The sequence below is a fragment of the Microcaecilia unicolor genome, chromosome 5 (genome assembly GCF_901765095.1).
Source record: "Microcaecilia unicolor chromosome 5, aMicUni1.1, whole genome shotgun sequence".
In the NCBI taxonomy this organism is placed as follows: Eukaryota; Metazoa; Chordata; class Amphibia; order Gymnophiona; family Siphonopidae; genus Microcaecilia; species Microcaecilia unicolor.
Genome location: NC_044035.1, coordinates 54,945,910 through 54,970,490, shown reverse-complemented (window position 1 = coordinate 54,970,490; position 24,581 = coordinate 54,945,910). Strand labels below are relative to the sequence as shown.

The following is a 24,581-nucleotide window of genomic DNA, read 5'->3' as shown; positions in this document are numbered from 1 at the left end:
TAAGAGCACATACCTTGTGAATGGGGTAAAACCCACTTTTCTTTTCTTGATTTATTGTGGGTTTATAGATGTACAAGTATTTCTCTGTAATGTGGGATGATTGGTGTTTGGTACCATTTGCTTCTGTTATGTTGAAATGTCATGTCCTTTCAAAATTTCACTAAAATAGAAAAAAAAAAAACTGTGCTATGTTTTCTGTGGGATTTTGCCCATTCAGTCTCTTTTTCTGCCTGCCAGTTGCTGACTTCTCCAATTAGCCCTGGTGAAGACTGCCCATCTCCCTCCCATTCCCATGATTTTTTCACTGAGAGTCATAATCTAGGGGTAGGCATGGCATGATAAAAAGGATAACACAGCCTTCTGCTGAACTCCTGGCAGTCCTCAGTTACTCTGCCTGGCAGTAAGAGCAGGACTTAGAAGAAACCTATAATTCAGTCAGCATGTGAGAGTGAGGGAGAAACTGGAAATCTGGCACAGAGTGAGAAACTGAGCCTGAAGAACTTCTAACCATACTCTGGTGAGCTCTCACTTTCAAACTTTCACTGTTTTGGATTTATTTGGAAGCTTTGACCAAAGAGCAGGCTTTTAAAATTCATTGGGGTTTGAATGCATTTGTATTATGTGTATCTAGAGTTTGTATGTAAGATAATAACCTAACTTGCACTAGTTTGGAAGGATATATATGATAGTCAATGTACAGTATTCAAAAACAACTAGGTGGATATGGTTATTATAGATAATTGCACTGTGTTTAGACATATGTAAATGTGTACATAGAATATAGAAAGAAACCTAGCAAGAGAGACACTAAAAGATAATCATTTGTGAAACAGAAACATAATGTGACAAAAGTTTTTGCATTGTGTCCCCCACAAAATGCCACTTAACAGTTTTTCTTGTTCAATATTCTTCTGTTTTAAATGTATGTGTGATAATCTCCAGTATACTTTCTATACTGTATGTGATACTGCTGTGTTCTACAATATTGTTAACCATATCAGCATGTTATAAAAAAAACATATTGAACATTAAAATGTACTTGCTTGTTTTCCAAATTTTGCCAGTTTTGAAATGTTCCAACTGGTACATTTGTGCAATGCATTTCTAAAAAGTCCTCTAAAATATTTTTGTCCTTTCTAAATATCAGCTGTGCCATCTGTGATTCACTCTTCAAACAGGACTATTACATCCAGTTGACAAATTTTCTCTGCTCAAACCCTCGATATCTCTGCCACACTGAACTCTCTCCTCAAAGTGCCTTCACCTCCAACTCCCCCTTCACTTTCCCCCCAGACTCTGGCTGAGTACTCTCATGATAAGATTCACAAGATTAAACTTGAATTCTCAACCAGGTCACCTCCACCTCTCCTTCTCTTAGTCCATTCTCTCAACCCTCCAACCCCTGCCTCCTTTTCTTCCTTTTCTGAAATCACTGAAGAGGAAACTACACATCTTCTTTTCTCCTCGAAACTAACTACCTGTTCGTCTGATGCTATTTCCACCCATCTACTTAACACTATCTCTCCTACTGTCATCCCTTTTATCTGTCATATCCTCAATCTTTCACTTTCCACTGCGACTGATCCTGATGCCTTCAAACATACCATAGTCACACCACTCCTTAAAAAACCTTCATTGGACCCTATCTGTCCTATCCAAGATACTTGAACGTGCTGTTCACTGTCATTGCCTTGACTTTCTTTCATCTCAAGCTATTCTTGATCCACTTCAATCTGGCTTTTGCCCCTTCATTCAACCGAAACAGCGCTTGCTAAAGTCCCCAATGACCTGTTCCTGGCCAGATCCAAAGGGCTCTATTCTATCCTCATCCTTCTCGATCTATCTGCTGCTTTTGACACTGTTGATCACAGCCTACTCCTTGATACGCTGTCCTCACTTGGATTTCAGGGCTCTGTTCTTTCCTGGTTTTCTTTTTATCTCTCCCAGCGTACTTTTAGTGTATACTCTGGTGGCTCCTCCTCTACTTCTATCCCACTGTCAGTTGGTGTACCTCAGGGCTCTGTCCAGGTACCTCTTCTTTTCTCCATCTATATTTCTTCCATTGGTACTCTGATCTCATCCCATGGTTTTCAGTATCATCTTTACGCTGATGACTCCCAGATCTACCTCTCTACACCAGAAATCTCAGCAGGAATCCAGGCCAAAGTATCAGCCTGCCTGTCTGACATTGCTGCCTGGATGTCTCACTGCCATCTGAAACTAAACATGACCAAGACTGAGCTTCTTATCTTTCCACCTAAACCAACCTCTCCTCTTCCCCCATTCTCTATTTCTGTGGATAACACTCTCATCCTTCCTATCTCATCAGCTCGTAACCTTGGGGTCATCTTCGACTCCTCCCTCTCCTTCTCTGCACATATTCAGCAGACTGCTAAAATCTGTCGTTTCTTTCTCTGTAATATCACCAAAATGCGCCCTTCCCTTTCTGAGCACACTACTAGAACCCTTATCCACACTCTTATCACCTCTTGCTTAGACTATTGCAACTTGCTTCTCACAGGTCTCCCACTTAGCCATCTCTCTCCTCTTCAATCTGTTCAAAATTTTGCTGCACGACTAATATTCCACCAATGTCACTGTGCTCATATTAGCCAACTCCTCAACTCACTTCACTGGCTCCCTATCTGTTTCCGCATACAGTTGAAACTCCTCTTATTGACTTATAAGTGCATTCACTCTGCAGCTCCTCAGTACCTCTCCACTTTCATTTCTTCCTACACTCCTTCCTGGGAACTCCGTTCACTGGGTAAATCTCTCTTATCTGCACCCTTCTCCTCCACCGCTAACTCCATACTCCGGTCCTTTTATCTTGCTGCACCATATGCCTGGAATAGACTTCCTGAGCCGGTACGTCAAACTCCATCTCTGGCCATCTTCAAATCTAAGCTAAAAGCCCACCTTTTTGATGCTGCTTTTAACTCCTAACCCTTATTCACTTGTTCAGAACTCTTATCATCCTCACTTTAATATTCCCTTATCTCTTATTTGTCCTGTTTGCCTGTTCTAATTAGATTGTAAGCTCTGTTGAGCAGGGACTGTCTCTTTATGTTCAAGTGTACAGTGCTGCGTACGTCTAGTAGCGCTATAGAAATGATAAGTAGTAGTAGTAGTAGCAGTACTCTTAGCCAGTGCCATTCAGGGGCGTAGCTACAAGTGGGCCTGGGTGGTAGCCGGGCAGTAACTTTATTTTGGCGTGCTTTGGGTGCACGTAGATGCTTAAGTGGTTTAGTAAAAGGGCCCCCTAGTGGCCAAGATGCACATTAGGTAAGTTTCAGAGACACCTGTGTTTTATGGCCCTGAACAAGAACCATTGCTGCACTGGCCAGACTGAGAAGGCAATATAAAAAGGAAAAACCCATAATTTGATATACTGCCTTTCTAATTCAAAAGGACAAGATAATGGTGCAATAATAACCCAATAGAAGCTGGTTCTGACTGAACTGGAAGCCCAGGGGACCAGGAGGAAACTGTGGGACTAAACAAACAGTTTAATATTCCTAGATAAATAAATCTTCACTCTAGGGAGAAGGAAATAACAGTATTTATTGCTTTCATTCTGCAGCATATATTTCTAGGTATTCATGTGTACAAAGAGACTCATCTGAGACACCCTGAGAACACACCATGACATTGACATCAGCTACATCCATCTGCACTCTACTGCTTGTCTTTCTCTGCTGGATAGATCGATGCTGGCAACAGCACCAAGTTGGGTCACCACAAATCCAGTTACGACTAGTTGGATCAGGGAGGAATCCTAATGAGGGACGCTTGGAGGTTCTGTACAATGGACTGTGGGGAACAGTGTGTGATGATGACTTCAACATCAACGTGGCAAATGTCATTTGCAAAGAGCTGGGCTTTGAGACAGCAATGACGTGGGCTCACAGTGCTAAATATGGGCAAGGAGATGGTAAGAAGAAAGTCTCATTTCTCATTTTTTTTCAGCTCCAGAAATGTATTGAATAATAAATCACTGGTGAAAATTGTCCAGAGTGGTCATCTTAGCCTTATGCAGGACTATAGTAACCATTAATCAACTATTTTATTAGCTTATAACCCTGTTTTTCAGGCCTTACTGACTTATTCAAAAATGGTGCCACAGTGAGTTTCTGCACGTGTCTCTTCATCCCTCTCAGGCCATCCCTGGCCTCATAAGAAATGTGGTACAAAACCATTATATACTTTCAATATTTATTTTAAATATTTCCTAACAGGCATCACAGCTGTCTGAGTGTGTTTGTCTGGGAGAAAGAAGCATGTTGTTATTCCAAATTCAGTATTTATCACCATGAGGGGCATAATCGAAAGGGACGTCCAAGTTTTGTTGAGGACGTCCTTGCAAAATGTCCCAATGGGGGGGCGGGGAAACCCGTATTATCAAAACAAGATGTACGTTCATTTTTCGTTTTGATAATACGATCAGGGACGTCCAAATCTTGAAATTTAGGTCATCCCTAGAGATGGTCGTCCCTAGACTTGGTTGTTTCTGATTTTCAGCGATAATGGAAACCAAGGACGTCCATCTCAGAAACGACCAAATGCAAGCCCTTTGGTCATGGGAAGAGCCAGCATTTCTAGTACACTGGTCCCCCTGATATGCCAGGACACCAACCGGGCACCCTAGGGGGCACTGCAGTGGACTTCATAAATTGCTCCCAGGTACATAGCTCCCTTACCTTGTATGCTGAGCCCCCCAAAACCCACTACCCATAACTGTACACCACTACCATAGTCCTTACAGGTGAAGGGGGCACCTAGATGTGGGTACAGTGGGTTTGTGGTGGGTTTTGGAGGGCTCACTGTTTTCTCCACAAACATAACAGGTAGGGAGGGAGATAGGCCTGGGTCCGCCTGTCTGAAGTGCACTGCACCCACTAAAGCTGCTCCAGGGACCTGCATACTGCTGTCACAGACCTGAGTATGACATTTGAGGCTGGCAAAAAATATTTTGAAAGCTATTTTTTGAGGGTGGGAGGGGGTTAGTGACCACTGGGGGAGTAAGGGGAGGTCATCTCCGATTCTCTCCGGTGGTCATCTGGTTATTTCGGGCACTTTTTTGTGCCTTGGTCTTAAGAAAAACACGACCAGGTAAAGTCATCCAAGTGCTCGTCAGGGACGCCCTTTTTTTTTTTAATTATTATGGGTCGAGGACGTCCATGTGTTAGGCATGCCCAAGTCCCGCCTTCGCTACGCCTCCGATATGCCCCCTTGAACTTTGGTCGTCCCTGTGATGGAAAGCAGTTGGGGGTGTCTAAAATCGGCTTTCAATTATACCGATTTGGATGACCCTGTGAGAAGGACGCCCATCTTCTGATTTGTGTCGAAAGATGGGCGTCCTTTTCATTCAAAAATGAGCCCGCATGTCTCCCTGAGCTGAATGGTGTAGTGAATAGTGAGTCGAATGGGCATGTGTCTTACAGGAACACATTTACTTCATTCCTATTAGCATTAAGTACACAGATTGCTGTAGGAGTGAAAGAGGTGACTAGAAATGCAGAAGATGAGGGTTCTGGTAGTGTGCGGCAGTTATGCAGTCAATGTTCTTTCTCTACCATAAAACAAGCTGGACACCTAGGAAACTAGCTGCTGCAGGTCTGATTGCAACAGACAAATGTTGGCATTGTTCACAGCAGGTGGGTACTTTCCATCATATGATGTATGATTGTCCACTGGTTCGTAAGTTTTGGACTGAGGTTTGGAGTGTGATCCAAAAGATTCTTCCTATTGATGAAGATTTGTCTTATTCCATCATAATTTTTAAATCTGCCTCTGCGTCTCTTGATTTATCAACACCACAAGCAAAGTTAATGGACATACTCCTCACCATTGCTCAAAGACATATTTTACAAAACTGGAAATCTGTACATTTGTTGAATGTCCATTTTTGGTGGAATACAGTTTTGCAGCATCAGAAATTTGAGTTTGTTATGACAGGGAAGTTTCGAACAGCAATCTCTACGAAAAAAAAGTCTGGGCGCCAGTGGAGAACTACCTTCAAGCTGGTTAGCTTTTATAATGGTATATGAAAGACACTCTTGTCTCAGACACCTAGGCATCCCCCTTTCCCTCTTATTCTTCCTTTGTATCTTACTCCATTTTTTGTTATCCCTTGTTGCTATTATTTATGGAAAACTAATATATTATTTTGAAAAATGAAAACAAAACAAAACATTGCATCTTAGATAATTCAGTGATTAGGACCAAACTATTACAGTTCTCATTATTTTTTGGTTCAGGTTCACCTTTATTTTCTGAAAAGGAAATACTTGAATAAGTTTAAAGGTGTTTGGTAAGAAAAGAGGAGCTTATGCATTCTGCTGTGATGAGCCCAATGAGCTCAATACAGAGCTGCTAAGGGGTCCCGATTTTTGAGAGGATTTTAGTACATGTCCCAGCCCCGCCCCACTCTGCTCTGGCTCTGCCCACTGCACCTCATAGCTCTGCCCCCTGGCGCACCTCAATCCCGCGGCCATTTCAGAAAATATTTTATTTACACCAGTGACAACAGGGATGTGTAAGAAGGAGTTTTTCAGTTCACTCTATGACACTCCCTATCCAGTATCTATTCACCTCAGGGACATAACCATGAACATTTTGAGCTTAAGCCCACTCCAAAATTGTGGCACTGGTTGAATCACTGGTGGAGCTGGCCAAGCCCCTCTAGTTGAAGAGGTCCATTTCATGAGCCTCCTTCTGTACTATTTGAGCAGTGCGGCAGTTGGCAGCATGCTTCAAACACCGATGCCAGCCTTCTCGCTTATGCTCAGTTCAGGCACTTGAAAATAGAAAATAAGATGATACCTTTTTATTGTACTAGCCTAATCCCCTTTTCAACTAAGCTTTCAGAGGTCAAAACCTCCTGCCTCAGGTCAGGACAATGTACTGCTGTTATGGTATCCTCTCCTGACTTGAGGAAGGAAGTGTTGGTCTCTGAAGGCTAATCAAAAATGTATTACAATCAGTCCAATATAAAAGTATTACCTTATTTTCTATTTTTGTTTTATTTGCATTTATTAACCTTTATTAACACAGCTACCACATTACTTTTTCCTAAATTAAAAATAAAATTATTTTCTGTACCTTTGTTGTCTGGCCTTTACTTTTTCTAATTTTGTTGGTCCCAATCTCTTGATTCTGCTTTCCTTTGTCTTCTCTTGCCAGGGTTTCCTGTTCATTTTTCATTTTTCTCTTCTTTCTTTAATTTATTTTTCTGTCTCTCTCGCTCTGTCCAGATTTTATTCATTCTTACTATCCATTCTTTAATTTCCCTCTTTTTACTTCATCTACCTATGGTTTTTCATTTTTTCCTCACCTTTGTTCTCCCCGTGCCCCTTCCTCTTATTCTCCACTCTTTCACTAACTTTATCCTCTCCCCCTTTCCATCTAGCATCTCCCCTCTTTCTCTCCCCATCCTTCCAGTGTCTCCCCCTCTTTCTCTCTGCATCCTTCCATCCAGCGTCTCCTCTTTCTCTCCCTATCCTTCCTTCCAGCATCTTCCCTCATTCTCTCCTACCCTTCCATCAAGTGTCTTCCTTCTGTCTCTCCCCATCCTTCCACCCATCTACCGTCTTCCAATCCTTCCATCCAATGTCTCCCTCTATGCTGCTCTATAACTGCTGTAACTGCAGGCGTGCTAGTATTCTATAATGGAGCCTGGGCACCGAGGTGCTGTTATAGGATAGGCTCCTGCCACTCAGCTTCAGAGCACATAAATCAAAGCACCAAGCTGTAGAATTGCCCCCCGAAAATATATACACAAATTTTTATACCTGTCTTGGAGCAGATGTACATTTGTTTGAGAGCATTTGTGCCCTACCGGGGATGAATATATGGGCCAATTTTATAAAGCCACGTGATAGGCTCCAGTGTTGGTTTTATAAAATATTCTTCAAAAAACACTTCCGATAAATATAACAGATATTTCTACACCCTTTTAAGAAGTTCTTTAATCAATGGAGAGAAGTATCTTTCGAGTTCTGGGATAATCATATATGAGACAAAAGGTTAGCTCCCAATATACAGAAGCTTCCTCTACATAAGTACACAAGTACGACACCTAGATCCCTTTCTTGGTCTGTGACTCCTAACTTGGAACCTTGCATGATGTAGCTATAATTCGGGTTCCTCTTTCCCACATGCATCACTTTGCACTTGCTCATATTAAATGTCATCTGCCATTTAGACACCCAGTCTCTCAGTCTCGTAAGGTCCTCTTGTAATCTTTCACAATCCTCTTGCAATTTAACAACTTTGAATAACTTTGTGCCATCAGTAATTATAATTACCTATCTAGTTACTCCCATCTCTAGATCATTTATAAATATGTTAAAAAGCAGCGGTCCCAGCACAGACCCCTGGGGAACCCCACTATCTACCCTTCTCCATTGAGAATACTGACCATTTAACCCTACTCTCTGTTTTCTATCTTTTAACCAGTTTTTAATCCACAAACGAACACTACCTCCTATCCCATGACTCTCCAATTTCCTCTGGAGTCTTTCATGAGGTACTTTGTCAAACGTACTTTGGAGGGTGGTCAATGTAACGCCAATTTTTTAAAAAGTTCCAGAGGAGATCTGGGAAATTATAGACCAGTGAGTCTGATGTCGGTGCCGGGCAAAATGGTAGAGAACAAAATCACAGAGCATATTCAAAGGCATGGATTAATAAGACAAAGTCAACATGGATTTAGTGAAGGGAAATCTTGCATCACCAATCTACTACATTTCTTTGAAGGGGTAAAAAAACATGGATAAAGGTGAGCTGGTTGATATTGAGGCATATTTTCAAAGCACTTAGCCTTCCAAAGTTACATTGACCACACTCCAATCTTCCGGTACCATGCTCGATTTTAAGGATAAATGACATATTACTAACAATAGCTCTGCAGGTTCATTTTTCTGTTCTATCAGGACTCTGGGATGAATACTATCTGGTCCAGGAGATTTGCTACTCTTCAATTTGTAGAAATGCCCCATTACATCCTCCAGGTTGCCTTTCAAAATTATGATTATCTACCCATGTACATCACCAAATATATCACTTAAGAAACAATTTCTACAATGAGTGAACGAAACTTTATCATATCAGCACTTACCTGATCATGCCAGCTGCTTATATTATATTTCAAAACCAACCAACACAATCACATTTCGAGCCAGTAATAGCTTTGCATCAAGGTTTCAACAAGCATTCATTCTGAAATACATAAAACACTCATTAGAAAAGTACAACTACATTAACAACAAAATAATTCCCAAATCCCGTTAAATAACAACATCCCAAATTCCTTCTATAAATATAAAAAGTTAAAAACACTAATCCCTGAGTGGCCTGTCTATGTAGGTGTGACACTCGCAGATGATTGGATTGTTGCGTGTGGAACGCATAGCAGTATGAGATATTTCTTCCCCTTCTGAATTACAATTCCAAGCATGTTGGGTCCCTTTTTGGAATACAAGGTCTCCAGCTATGCGAAGCCAACTAATCAAGTTCTGAACATTCTTGCCTAATTATGACTAGAGATTGAGTGGGGTGGGAAAGGGAGGGTTAGGTCATGTGGTTCCAAAAATTGTTCTCTGCATTATATTTGTTGTTGCGTGTTATGCTTTAATAAAAATGATTGAAACATAAAAACACTCGCCCATATACCACCCTTGTGTTCTATTAAGGGACTGAAAGAACAAAGATGGCTCCCAGCATTTTATACAAACCTTCAGTTCAAAAGAACCAATCAAATTCAATCACATGACACCAGTCCACCAACCCCCTCGTCTACTATCTATCCAATTACAAGTGCATGCCATTCAATATAATCATTCAAACCTACAGGGGAAGGCATTGTAAGTGATGTATCCAGTATTGTTCTCTATAAATTAAAGATTTACATGATCCCCTCCCAAAGGAGAGAGTTTTACACCATCAATAATATGCCAGTATTGCTTCCTTTTGGATGTTTGATGTGGCTTTATAAAATAAGCGTATATGACTAGATTCTATATATGGTGCCTAAACAATCAGCACCGAACAATACCTGTGTAAGAAGTATTCTATAAGCCATGCCTAAAGTTCAGCGCAGTTTATAGAATAACTACTTAAGCGGAGAGGTTACGTGTAAATTTAGGCACTGCCATTTGCAGCGAATTCCCGCATCTAAATTTACGTGCGGAACACCCATATTCTGTAATTCCATCTATAACTCAAAACCATGCCCCCATTCCATCCCAAAAAATCCATGATACTCCCATTTCCACGCCCTCTTTTTTGGACAGTGCATAAATTTTAGGCGCAGATCCCATGCCTAGCTTTACATACATTAGTCCCAATTAAATCTAATTAGTGTTAATTGCTTGTTAAAAAGCCAATTATTGGCACTAATTGGCTCATTCTATTAAATTACATGCACAAATCAGGAATGCACCTAAATTTGTGTACGCAATTTTTGGTGACCTTTATAGAATTAGGGGGATAGTGGTGAAATTCAGCTGCTATATAAATAAATTTATATGTTTATCATACTTATAGAGAAGGGATAATTATGTTATCTGTATAACCTTAACCATATATTTTCAGTGACCGTGAGAAGTTTGTATATTTATTTATTTTTTGGGCTTTTTGAACCGTCTTTTTGAACAGATTCTTCCAAGGCTTATATATACAAGGACATCTGTTTAAAAATCTGTGTATATATATGTGGTTGCTGAAACTTAATCCCAAAATGACCAAAAACATTTTTCAAAATAAAATAAATTAATAAAATTAATAAAAAAATAAAATGAAAAAATATTTTTCATGCACACCCTATTTAATTTTAGCAAATACTATGAGGGAAACGTATTAATGTGCATTAAGGGAAAAGTGCATGTTTTTGAACAAATAATGTGCCCTTTGCCCTTAGGTAATGATGATTTAGCTGCGTACAAGTTACCTAGGAGATATAAAGCATGCAAAGCAGCACGGTGTCATGAGGAATGAACAACACAGCTTGAGTTTAAGCTTGCAAGCTGTGTTACTCATAGACAGATAATGTCACCTTTGAGATGGCACAATCTTTCTTACTCAGGAGTACTGTGTTGTTAATATGTGTCCTGATTTTCCTGGGGGAGTCTCATAAAAGGGCCACTGCATTAGCAAAGAACCCTCACCCCTGTTTCTGTGACATCTATAAGTACACTCCCACTCCCCATCCCTTAGTACTTACAGGGAGGTCTCCTTGGTGGGTAGTGAGGGGCGATGAGAGCACAAGAGTGATTCTCAAGATGCTCCTGCCTCAGTGGCTCCCAGCGTGCCAATGGCTCTCTCAGCTCCCTAACAGTAGTCTACCTAGGAGGCTGGTGGCCATTCTCAACTGGGAGCTGCCAGAGCAGAAGCATCCCAGGATCATTCCTCTCACCCCAAAACTACCATCCTTTTCTCAGGGAGACCTCTGTAGGTGAAGAGGGGATAGAAGGGGTACTTATTGATGCCAGGGGAATCAGTAAGTGAGGGGTAGTTGTTTTGAGATGGTGATAGGTGTTTGGGAGGGGGTGGGGTTAATTAATTTAAGCTTTGGTCTGGCCCTTTAAAAGACAGAAGGCCCAACTTGGGGCTCACTAGCTTCACACTACTGCGGCCAGGAATGTGCGGTGGTGTTAGCTTCAGGAATGCAAAATAAAATTTACCTTATTAGTCCCTAATCTGTGTACTGAAGTCTGCAGCTTATTGTCTCGTGGGGCCAGTTTTGCCATGTTAAAACAGCATGTTTCACTGCAGTTTAGAAATGACTCCATCATGTATGCAGAGAAAGCTTGAAGGTATTGTGCAGATTAACATGAGGTTTTAAATGATTCCAGAACATATCTGAGACTTTCAGGTGATCACTAGAATTCTGACTATGTATTCTTTTCTGTTTTATATTAGGCCCCATCTGGTTGGATAACGTTCACTGTACCGGCACTGAGAGTTCCATTGCGGAATGTGACTCCAATGGCTGGGGTGTGAGTGACTGCAAACACTCAGAGGATGTGGGTGTGGTCTGCTCTGCAAAACGCTCACCCAAATTCAACCAGGATGGTAAATTACAGCCCCTCAGTGTACAGGTAAGATGCTCTTTTCTTATCAGCATGAGCTGTTAGAAGATCTGTTTATATCTTATTGGGCAATACCCGTCTACCCCTTTAATGCTATGCTTTATATAAGCGAGAGGTGCTTATAGTGAATATAACTTTGCTTGGGGATTAAAGTATGGTTTTATTTAGCTCAAATTAATAGTTACACAGATTCATTATCAAATTTAATTGAAGTCTGATTAATGAAATAGATAGGAACTTACAATCTCTGCGTGTCTCTGTAAGATATTATGTTTTACGTTTCCACACAGAATCAACACCACATATTTACTGTAGCTTACCCATTGTTTAAGAACAGAATTTAACTGTAGCAACATTTCTGATTTTAGCTCAATTTGAATAGAAATTTTCTCAGCTCTGCCCAGGGAGAGATCCTTGCTCTCCCTCTTTGGTGAGACATCTTTCCAGTCCTTCTGCTCATAGGAGCCGACTCTGTGGGTGCTGTGGGTGCTTGAGCACCCCCAATATTGATAAAATTCCTTGTATGTGTCCAGGGAGGGGTTATTTCCACTGGGGTTAGCACCCCCAATAATGTAAAAAAGGTGGCCCCTGTGCTTCTGCTGGGCTGGAGACCACCTTCTTTTCACCTTCTCCAACTCTCACTCACTTTCACTCTTACTCTGTTATTCTCCCACTCTTAATTTCATACTCCCCCTCTCTCACTCTGGCTAATATCCAGAAAATCCCATGTTATGTAGGATTTGTCTCCATAGTCATTAATGGTATCATAAGAAAGATCTATTGAACACTTACTTTTGTTTGGTATTCACACTTAAAGATGAGGGTGACATAGTAACATAGTAAATGACGGCAGAAAAAGACCCGCACGGTCCATCCAGTCTGCCCAACAAGATAAACTCATATGTGCTACTTTTTGTGTATACCTTACCTTGATTTGTATCTGGCCTTTTCAGGGCACAGACCGTATAAGTCTGCCCAGCACTATCCCCGCCTCCCAACCACTAGCCCCGCCTCCCACCACCGGCTCTGGCACTGTTTCCCCACATTAATATGCTGGCTGAGAAAGTGAAAGCTTTGGAAGATACAGTGGCTTCTCATACTGAGGAATTAACTCAAGTGACTGGTAAAATCAATAATATTGAGTTAACTATTGGCTCAGTCAAAGATTTGCAATTATCTATGGTCAAATATGTTTCTGCGATGATAAGATTGAGAGTTTGGAGAATTCCATTTGAAGCTGTAACTTGTGCTTATTGAATTTCCCAAGATTGCCTATGGTATCAGCCAAAGAAATGTTTAAGAAATACTGTATCTTAAGAAGTTTTGAATGTTGCAGAATCTAATTTTCCACCAGTTGTGTGAGCATATTATTTACCTCTTAAGAAGTGGGTTGCACAAGTACAAATTCATGATGAAGCTGACATAGAACTAGATATATTAGACACTACAACTTTACTTCAGATTCTGAGCAGTGTACTTCAGCCACACTAATGGTGACTTTTGCTCTTCTGTTTGATAGAGAATGGCTACTGAAATTGTTCTTTAGGAATTGTGGAAAAGTTGCTTATGAGTCTAAGTGTTGATGTTTCCTGAAGTGGTGAGAGAGATGAAAGCGTTATTGCTGCTTCGCTCAGGTGTCTTGCAAATGGGGAGCAGTGTTCTTTCTTAATTATCCATGTAAATGCATTATTAATTTTCAATCTGTTAACTATATTTTTTGAACCAGCTTTATTGGCCATCTTTTTGGTGGCCAAAAGAACTGGAACTGAAGGCGCACTGGTTTAGAGTGTCCGTCCACCCCTTCTGATTCTAAGAATGCTCTCATTGAATTCTATGAACTCCTGAAGATACAGTAGGTTAATTTGCCATGTCATACGCGTATTTCTTTCCTTTTGTTCTTTGACCCCCCCCCCCCTCTTTGAATCTTGGATCTCTACTTATAATGGTCTTTAGCCATGACCAGCAAAGTGAAATGAAAGAAGGGCAAGAGACAAATGAGTGCAAAATAACATACACAGAGCTGTATGAAAACACAAATTGTTTGAATTCTTTGCCCTGCAGTTCCTTCTCATTGTACTTCCTTTCTCTGTCCTACCATGTAACCACAATACCAATAAGTACCCATTTATGTAAAATCATCTTGAAAGCCAACAAAAAGAAATTAGAACTAAAAACTTAAACAAACTAAACCAGAGGAAAAAAAGGAAGCAAGAAGTGAGGTCTGTTCTGATCTTTCCCAGCAGTATTGCCAAACCCATAGACTGGTGTTTTTTTTTTCCTGGAATATTTCCAGCATCTGTGATGTTAGAGGAGGAAATCCTAAAATGCAAAATGCATTCTACTGCCGCTCTTGTCTCACAACCCTATTACTGCTATTATCATTATTACTATCAGAATGTGTGGAGCTCTGCTGTAAAGTTCCTATACGTAGCCAAGAAAACTGACCATGACTCTCCCCTTCTGCTCAAAAACCACTGCATAAAGGCTAAAGTTCAAGCTTCTGTCTCTGACCTTCAAGGTCAATCAACCTGGAAAGCCACATCTTTTCAATGCTCATATTCACTACTATTAAGCTCATCCCCTCTTATCCCAGAATGACAACCTTTTTGTTGTACCTCCTGCTCATGTGCTTACAATGTATGTACCCTTCAGCCTTCTGTGTTTTTGGTCCTCTCTTTTGGAATTCGGTTCCCTGCTACTTTTGCATGGAAAAGACTTTTCCCAGATTTAAGGTGGGAATCAAGGCCTATTTTTGTACCTTGATCTAGAGTGACCATTGATCTTTGTTGCCACAGGTTCATTTCTTTTGGCTAATTTCTTTTCCAACTGTCTCTCTGCTAAACTGTTATTGCGACTGTTCTGAACAGCTCTGATGCTTCTCAAAAAGATCCTTGGAACTTACAGTCTAATCAAGACAGACAGACAGACATAGATAACAAACAAATAGGAGGTTTGGAAGTATAACAGTAAGACCATGGTTGAGAAGAACAATTAGACTTAGTTATAAGTGAGTTAGTTGAGAGGGGGCAACTTCAGTAGAGTAAATCTCAAAGGATGAGGCTTCTTAGAGTTGGGACTATTAAGTCCTTCTTGAAATGGTTAAAGTTTCAGAAATCAAGCCTCCGTGCCACTAATAATCCATATAATAAAAGCTACACCAGGGCAGTTGGAAGGCATTCGCAGAATTTCATAAATTGCCTAGTCATCATTTTATGCCTGATTCTCGTCCTGTACCAATGGGACTAAATCGTAGTAAATAAAGACCTCTGTCACTTTTCATACTGATTCATCCCCAAACGTTTGGGCTTCCAGATGATGAATAATGACCAAATAATTGTATTTTCATCAATATCTGCCATCATAAAAGGGAACAGTTGACTGTTGTTCATGCCATTTTGGAAAGCTCCAAAAGTTATTAATTGTACTCATTGCCATATTGTGCTCTACTGCAAGGTCTCCGAAGGGTTGTTCACTTCCTGTATACATGTTTTCACTCATTTTTCTGGGGTCTCTACTTGAAAAATAAGTCTGGAAGACTTTATTGGCAGCTGTGTAGCTCTTACTACTGCTTATAGAAAATCCTGAGTCAAGCTGGATCATTCTATTTCCATTTTACTCTATCATATTCAATTAAAACAGAATAGGAAAAAACCTCAGAAAAAAAGATTAGAAAGTGTCTTAGTTTAAAAAAAAAACTATTCCTTCATGCTGTTAAAGAGACAATATTGAGATAACCATAGGAAAATAAGAAAAGCCATACTGGATCAGACCAAGGTCCATCATGCCAGCCTGGATCACAAGTACCCGGCAGATCCCAAAAGTAGATCTATTTTGCATAATTCATTACCTAGTATAAGGAATGGCTCTCCCAAGTCTACCTGGATTATCATTTTTATGTATTTTCCTCTGACTTGACCACATTCTCCAGTGACAGAGTTCGTGCTCTGTGTGAAAAACAAAAGCTTTCTACAATTCGTTTGCATTCTGCTGGTTATTAGTTACATCTTTTTTTCTACATAAAGTTACAGTCCTTCAATCTAAAGAAAAGGTGCAAATAGCTTCTATGTCCTGTAGAAATACAAAAGAAATCAAAAGGGTAGCACAAGATGTAATTTCTTCTGCAGAAGTTTCCAAAATGTTAGTTAGGTTCAAACTATCAGAGGAAAGAACTTCTTAATCAGATTTAGCTAGCAAACTACTGCACTTCGTAGAAGAAATGGGAATAAAATATATTTTATTCAAAGGTGGCAAAGCTGACTCTTCATACTTTAAGACCTCTTTCAAAAATGTATAAAATGTCTCTTTAGGAGTAGTTGTAAGAACTTGGGAAAAATATAATAAACTCAAGTTCAATCCTTTAATACAATTTTCTAAATTTTCAACTCGATGATATAATATCATTTTATCATGCAAGACAAAAGGGGGTTGTTTACTAAAGCTTAGCTTGAGTTATCTGCAGCAGGGCCCATAGGAATAAAATTGGCCCTACTGCAGATAACTTGAGCTAAGCTTTAGTAAACAACCCCCTTTGAGTATATAAGTACTTAAGTAATGCCACACTGGGAAAAGACCAAGGGTCCATCGAGCCCAGCATCCTGTCCACGACAGCGGCCAATCCAGGCCAAGGGCACCTGGCAAGCTTCCCAAACATACAAACATTCTATACATGTTATTCCTGGAATTGTGGATTTTTCCCAAGTCCATTTAGTAGCGGTTTATGGACTTGTCCTTTAGGAAACCGTCTAACCCCTTTTTAAACTCTGCCAAGCTAACCGCCTTCACCACGTTCTCCGGCAACGAATTCCAGAGTTTAATTACGCGTTGGGTGAAGAAACATTTTCTCTGATTTGTTTTAAATTTACTACACTGTAGTTTCATTGCATGCCCCCTAGTCCTAGTATTTTTGGAAAGCGTGAGCAGACCCCTCACATCCACCTGTTCCACTCCACTCATTATTTTATATCTCTATCATGTCTCCCTTCAGCCGTCTCTTCTCCAATTGCCGTCTCTTCACCTATTGCAACTGTAGCTCCAAGATTATCACCTTACCACTGATAGCAGCAGTATTTACCTCCAAAGTCTGAATCCTACCAGTATACTGTGGCAATTCAAGGAGGAATTTAGAAGACAAAGAGTTGTATTTTCAAAGCATTTAAACTCACAAAGTTATGTGAGTGTGTTCAGTTCTGGTTGCCCCATTTCAAAACAGATATAGCACAACTAAGCAAGGTTCAGAGAAGGGTGACAAAAATCAAAATCTGCACTGTGAAGCACCGGGATATATGACGAACCTAATCGACCTGCCAACCAAAAACACATCCTCATCAGCACGACAATACCTAAACCTTAACTACCCAAGCTGCAAAAGACTAAAATACAAATCAACCTACGCATCTAGTTTTTCCTACATCAGTACAGAGCTATGGAACGCACTACCAAAAACCGTGAAAACCACCTATGACCACCTCCAATTCAGAAAAAATCTAAAAACCCACCTGTTCTAAAAGGCTTACCCCCCCCCCCCCGACCTAACCTAAATGCCTGAAATCAGCGACACTACACCACTACAGTTCGTATTGATCACCAAACAATCTCATCTTTTCTTACTATCCTCTATATGGCCCCACCACATGTTCCTTCATGTGGCCCCTACCCTTCCTACCCCAACTTAACCATTATCTGTATTTGCTTTATTCCGGAGTCTATTAACACCTCTCTGGTATCATGTAAGCCACATTGAGCCTGCAAATAGGTGGGAAATGTGGGGTACAAATGTAACAAATAAATAAAATAAAACACCAAGAAAACAAATAGGCAATCGATCTACAAGATCCAGCACAGAAAAAAAGAAGCAGTAGATCTCAAAAAAACTACCAAGATGTGCAAAATGTTCAATTTATTCACTGCTAAAATAATAAATGCATATATAATTAAAAGCCCGACATGGCCATGTCAAAAAACTCTAAGATGGCCATGTCTGAGGAGAGAGTAGTTTAAAACTAGTAGGTGAAGCATTCTGTCAACACCACTGGGTTCTGTTTCAAGCCTCTGACGCAACCCTTTGAGAGGGCGAAACATGCCAAAGCACAGTGAGAAGCTTTCAACTTAGCCTGATGAGGTTCACAGGCAATCACTTGTGCTACTCAGGGTGAACCAGCTGCTCATGGCTTGGGTAGTCTCGCTTAGACTATTGCAACTTCCTTCTCACAGGTCTCCCACTTAGCCATCTCTCTCTTCTTCAATCTGTTCAAAATTCTGCTGCACGACTAATATTCCGCCAGAGTCGTTATGCTCATATTAGCCCTCTCCTCAAGTCATTTCATTGGCTTCCTATCCGTTTCTGCATACAGTTCAAACTCCTCTTATTGAACTACAAGTGCATTCACTCTGCAGCTCCTCAGTACCTCTCCACTCTCATCTCTCCCTACATTCCTCCCCGGGAACTCTGTTCACTGGGTAAATATCTCTTATCTGCACCCTTCTCCTCCACTGTTAACTCCAGACTCCGTTCCTTTTATCTTGCTGCACCATATGCCTGGAATAGACTTCCTGAGCCGGTACGTCAAGCTCCATCTCTGGCCGTCTTCAAATCTAAGCTAAAAGCCCACCTTTTTGATGCTGCTTTTAACTCCTAACCCTTATTCACTTGTTCAGAACCCTTATTTTATCATCCTCACCTTAATATTCCCTTATCTTTTGTTTGTCCTGTTTGTCTGTCCTAATTAGATTGTAAGCTCTGTTGAGCAGGGACTGTCTCTTCATGTTCAAGTGTACAGCGCTGCGTATGTCTAGTAGTGCTATAGAAATGATAAGTAGTAGTAGTAGTAGTCATGGCGGGGAGAAGAGTCCTACAGGTCCCATTACTCCCCCTTCTCCCAGGTCAAAACATCAGCCAGGTCTTACTGAGATATCACAAGTTACATTGCCCCTGGTAGAAGTGAGCAGGTCGAAGGCTGAGATTTTCCCTGGAGTGATATCATCATTAGTAGCGTCTTCAGATGACATGCCGGTTGGGGAAAAGATAGAAAGACAGGCCACGGAGAGAGGAAATATTGCACATAGAGATGAAAGGGAAGAGAAGAGAGGGGAAAATGCTGCAATAAGAAGTTACAGCAGAGAGAAGACCCCCGGGGCTAGTGGCAGTGATAAAGACAGCAGATTTGGAGGACCGTGGGGTAGAGGAGCAGAGGTTGGGAAGGAGATAAATTGATAAGAGCGGAGGGGGGGGAGAGAGAGGAGAAAAAGGAAGGGGTCAAGGGGTCCACTTTACTGGGTGCATCAGATGCATCATTTAGCTTAGTGTGCTTCAATGTAAGGTCTGAACCCTGCATCTAGCATTCTTTTTTTAACCCTGAATGATGGCAGGGGCCATCCTAGTGGTCCTCGGGGGCTGCCACAGTAACACAATAACATAAAGGAAAGGGGAGATATGATAGAGAAGTTTAATTGCTTTAATGGTATAAATATACTAATAAATGTTTTTCAGAGATAGAGAAGTGGTAGAACTAGAGGACATGAATTGAAGTTGTAGGGTGGTAGACTTAGAGGGGCATAATCGAAAGCGAACGCCCATCTCCATGGGCGTCTATCTCCGAGAACGGGTACGTGAAGGTGTGGGACAGACCATATTTTGTAAAAAAAAAAAAAATGGGCGTCCATCTTTTTTCCAATAATACGGTTTGTGCCAGCCAAATGCAACAGATTTGTGCAGATTTGAGCTGGGCGGTTTCGTTTTTCACCGATAATGGAAACCGAAGGCGCCCAGGTCAAAAATGAACAAATCCAAGGCATTGGGTCGTGGGAGGGGCCAGGATTCGTAGTGCACTGGTCCCCCTCCCATGCCAGGACACCAACCGGGCACCCTAGGGGGCACTTGCAACAATTAAAAAAAAAAGTTAACTACCTCTGAAGTCCATAGCTCCCTTCCCTTGAGTGCTGAGCCCCCCATATCCCCCCCAAAACCCACTCCCCACAACTCTACACCATTACCATAGCACTTATGACTGAACGGGGGCACCTAGATGTGGGTACAGTGGGTTTTGGAGGGCGGTTTGGAGGGCTCCCAATTACCACCACAAGTGTAACAGGTGGGGGGGATGGGCCTGGGTCCACCTGGCTGAAGTCCCCTACACCCACTAACAACTGCTCCAGGGACCTGCATACTGCCGTGATGGAGCTGGGTATGACATTTGAGGCTGGCATACAGGCTGGAAAAAAAAGTTTTTTAAGTTGTTTTTTTTTGGGTGGGAGGGGCTTAGTGACCACTGGGGGAGTCAGGGGTGGTCATCCCCGATTCTCTCCGGTGGTCATCTGGTCATTTAGGGAACTTTTTTGGGACTTGTTCGTGAAAAAAAGGGTCCAAAAAAAGTGACCCAAATTCGCGCTAAAAATGCCTTTCTTTTTTCGATTGTCGGCCGAGGACGGCCATCTCTCCTCGGCCGACAAACATGCCCCAGTCCCGCCTTCACCACACCTCCGACACGCCCCCGTCAACTTTGGCCGTTTCCGCGACAGATTGCAGTTGAAGATGCTCAAAATCAGCTTTCGATTATACTGATTTGGGTGCCCACGGGAGAAAGACGCCCATCTCCCGATTTGGGTCGAAATATGGGCGTCTTTCTCTTTCAAAAATAAGGCGGTTAGGGTAACATCAGGAAATAATTTTTCATAGATCGGGTGATGGTTGCCTAGAATACCCTCCTGGGGGAGGTAGTGGGGACAAAAACCATGACAAAATTCAAAAAGGTGTTGATAAACACAGAGGATCCCTATATAGAAAGACAATGCGATTAAAGCAAAACTTAAATGACCTTGGTGCTTTAAGAAGAGCATAGAGGGGTGTAACTGCATGCACTGGCAGGTACCAATCTGGCCACTTTGTTGGGCAGAATGAATGAACCATATGGGTCTTTTATCAGCCATCATTTACTAAGATATACCAGACGTAGACAGCCTTGCGAAATACTTCAAGGAGAAAATGATACAGTTACGACTTAAAATACCTTCCAGCCAAATCGAATACGCCTCATTCCTAGATTGTCTAGACCCAGAAGACGGCATATACCCAGCAGACAGAACCTGGACCGAATTCGAACTACTATCAGAAGACCTCATCTCTGATACACTTAAAAGATATGCCAAATCCTACTGCAAACTAGACATATGCCCAAATAACCTCATGAAATCAGCTCCTCAACAATTCATAACAGACCTAACGAACCACATAAACTTCATGCTACTAAATGGACTTTTCCCAAAAGAAAAAGGAAAATTTTTACTCAAACCCCATTACCCAAAGACACAAAGCGCAAGAGAAATAACCAACTACAGACCAGTAGCATCCATACCCCTAACAACCAAAATAACCGAAGGAATCGTAACTAAACAACTCACCAACTATCTAAATAAATACTCAATACTGCATGATGCCCAATCAGGATTCCGATCGAATCATAGTACAGAAACAGTATTAATTACCCTCATGACTAAATTTAAACAAATGATTGCAACCGGCAACAATATACTCCTCGTACAATTTGACATGTCAAGTGCCTTCGACATGGTTGACCACGGAATCCTATTACACATACTCGAATATTTTGGCATTGGAGGAAACGTCCTAAACTGGTTCAAGGGGTTCCTAACCAAGCGTTCATACCAAGTCACATCAAAGTCAGCCACGTCTGCCGCATGGACACCTGAATGTGGAGTACCACAAGGATCACCTCTCTCACCAACCATCTTCAACCTAATGATGATCCCCTTGGCAAACCTCCTATCAAACCATAACCTCAACCCATATATATACGCCGATGATGTAACAATATACATCCCTTTCAAACAAGACATCAAAGAAATCTCCAATGAAATCAACCAAAGTCTACACATCATGAACACCTGGGCAGATGCATTTCGTCTGAAACTAAATGCAGAAAAAACTCAGTGCCTGATACTTACTTCCCAATACAACACGAAGGAATTTACCGCTATAAATACACCAAAACTAAACCTTCCAATCTCAGAAACACTAAAAATCCTTGGAGTTACTATCGACCGCCACCTAACACTCGAAACCCATGCAAACAACACAACCAAAAAAATGTTCTACTGCATGTGGAAACTGAAAAGAATAAGACCATTCTTCCAAAGATCCGTCTTCCGCAGCCTAGTGCAATCCCTCGTACTCAGCCATCTGGACTACTGCAACTCACTGTACGCAGGCTGCAAAGAGCAAATACTGAGGAAACTTCAAACAGCCCAGAATACAGCAGCCAGACTCATATTCGGAAAACCAAAATATGAAAGTGCAAAACCATTATGAGAGAAGCTACACTGGCTCCCACTCAAGGAACGCATTACTTTTAAAGTATGCACACTAGGGCACAAAATTATTCACGGAGAAGCCCCAGCCTACATGTCTGAGTTAATCGACTTACCACCCAGAAACGCTAAAAAATCATCCAGAACTTTCCTCAACCTCCACTTCCCTAACTTAACTGCAAGGGCCTGAAATACAAGGCGCTGCACGCGTCAACCTTTTCTTACATGAGCATGCAGGTCTGGAACGCGCTGCCGCGTGGCCTGAAAACGATCTGCAAACAAACCAACTTCCGCAAATTATTGAAAACACATCTTTTTGAGAAAATTTACGGAAAGAACCAAAACACATAAAATCCACACTCACTGTTCAGTAATACATCAACACATCCACTTATGAATTTTCTATCCTGAAACCTCACCACACTCATACCTCTACTCACAAAAAAAAAAAAATGTATATCATATGTTTTCTGTTATGATATACTGCCCCTTAGCTCCTCGTTGTTTCCTTCCAATGTTTCAACGTTCTTTTCCATTGATATATTCCTTAACGATACTTTGATTTTGTCTCGTACAACTCTTCACAATGTAATCCATAACCGAATTGTAACAAAATGTATTTCCATCATTCATAATGTATTGTAAGCCACACTGAGCCTGCAAAAAGGTGGGAAAATGTGGGATACAAATGCAATAAAATAAATAAATGTTACTATGCCCACAGTGGACTCCACAACTCATACAAACTTTTGACCCTGACAACACACTTTTTTAGTTTTTTCAAATTCCCTCACTTTATCATAGTCTCCCTTTTATGTTTCAATCATGTTTATTCAAAAAGGAACAGCATATATTCATGTAAAAACATACACCATTATAGAATAGCAAGTATAAACCCCACCCTTCCCCCTCCCACAAAATTCCCTAGGCCATGAGATATGTACATTCACTATAAAGGCATATAGATCATAGGTCAAGCAATATACTCCGTGTAGCTGCAGACAGTGTATGTATTCCAGAAAGGGAATCGGCAGCATTGAAAGTTTTTCTCTGCCGGGGACAAAATGTCTTGAATGTCCAGGCGCTCCATGAACATGAACCCAATCATGTGAGAATGCGAGAATGCCACCATTGTAAAGAAAGGACTCTCGGGGATAGCCATTTGACTAAGATTGTTAGCAATGATAATTGAGCCGGACACAAACACCTTATATCCATGCGGTGCAGAAGGACCCAGACAAGGAAGGCCAAATAGTCTCCCTTTTAGAAATTAATAGTTTATTTTAGCATCTTCCTTCCGGTGATGACAAGTTTGATTGCATTATGATCACTATTGCTCAGTGGCCCCACCATCATTTTCCCTTGAACCAGGTCCCACATGCCAGTAAGAGCTAGATCTAAAGTATTTTTTCTTCTGTTCAATTTATGGACCAATTGCTCCATGAAGCAGTCATTTATAGCATTTAGAAAGTTTTCTTCCCTAGCAAGTCTTGAAGAACTTTTTGTCCTGCTTGACTCTATGCCATCCTTAACAAATAGCGTCATCCTTCCATCAGTTTCATCTACCCTGTCATTTTGATATAATTTGTACCCTGCTATGATAGCATGGCTGTCCTCTTTCCACCAGGTCTCACTGATTCCTATTATGTCTGCTTCTTCATTTACTGCCATACATTCTCCCATCTTATTTTTAGACTTCTGACATTCGCATATAGACAATTAAAGAAGGTTTCTTATTTCTGTTTACAATCTGCATAACAGTTCATGGGAATAATTTGGAATCACTTAATTCTGTCTGTTCTTTATGGCTTTTCAGCATGGAGAAGAGATAGCTGAAGGGAAATATGATAGAGGTCTATAAAATCCTGAATGGAGTGGGATGGGTAAATGCCAATCATTTGTTTACTCTTACAAAAAGTACAAAGTCTAGGGGACACACCATTTCATTACAAAATAGTACTTTTAAAACAAATAAAAGAAAATATTTTTCACTCACTGCATAGTTATGCTCTGGAACTTGTTGCCAGAAAATGCAGTAAAAGCAGTTAGCATAGCTGGGTTTAAAAAAAGATTTGGACAAATTCTTGTAAGTTAAGTTCATAAACTGCTATTAAGGTAGACCTGGGGATACTGGTCCTTCTAAACTGAGCAGGAGTCCTCCACCAACAG

General features: G+C 41.0%; 1 protein-coding gene across 3 annotated transcripts in view; it reads left to right on the top strand.

The window, feature by feature from the left end:
* The first annotated feature begins 380 nt into the window (after window positions 1–380).
* LOXL4 (lysyl oxidase like 4) overlaps window positions 381–24,581 on the top strand; it is a 125,603-nt gene continuing 101,402 nt past the window's right edge. For 2 of the 3 annotated variants that reach the window (XM_030202908.1, XM_030202910.1), the window contains exons 1-3: window positions 381–517; window positions 3,584–3,934; window positions 11,923–12,101. In XM_030202908.1, coding sequence (XP_030058768.1) covers window positions 3,646–3,934; window positions 11,923–12,101 — 468 coding nt within the window. In that variant the 5' untranslated portion in view covers window positions 381–517; window positions 3,584–3,645. The remainder of the gene's footprint in view (window positions 518–3,583; window positions 3,935–11,922; window positions 12,102–24,581) is intronic. The other variant, XM_030202909.1, reaches the window with a different exon arrangement.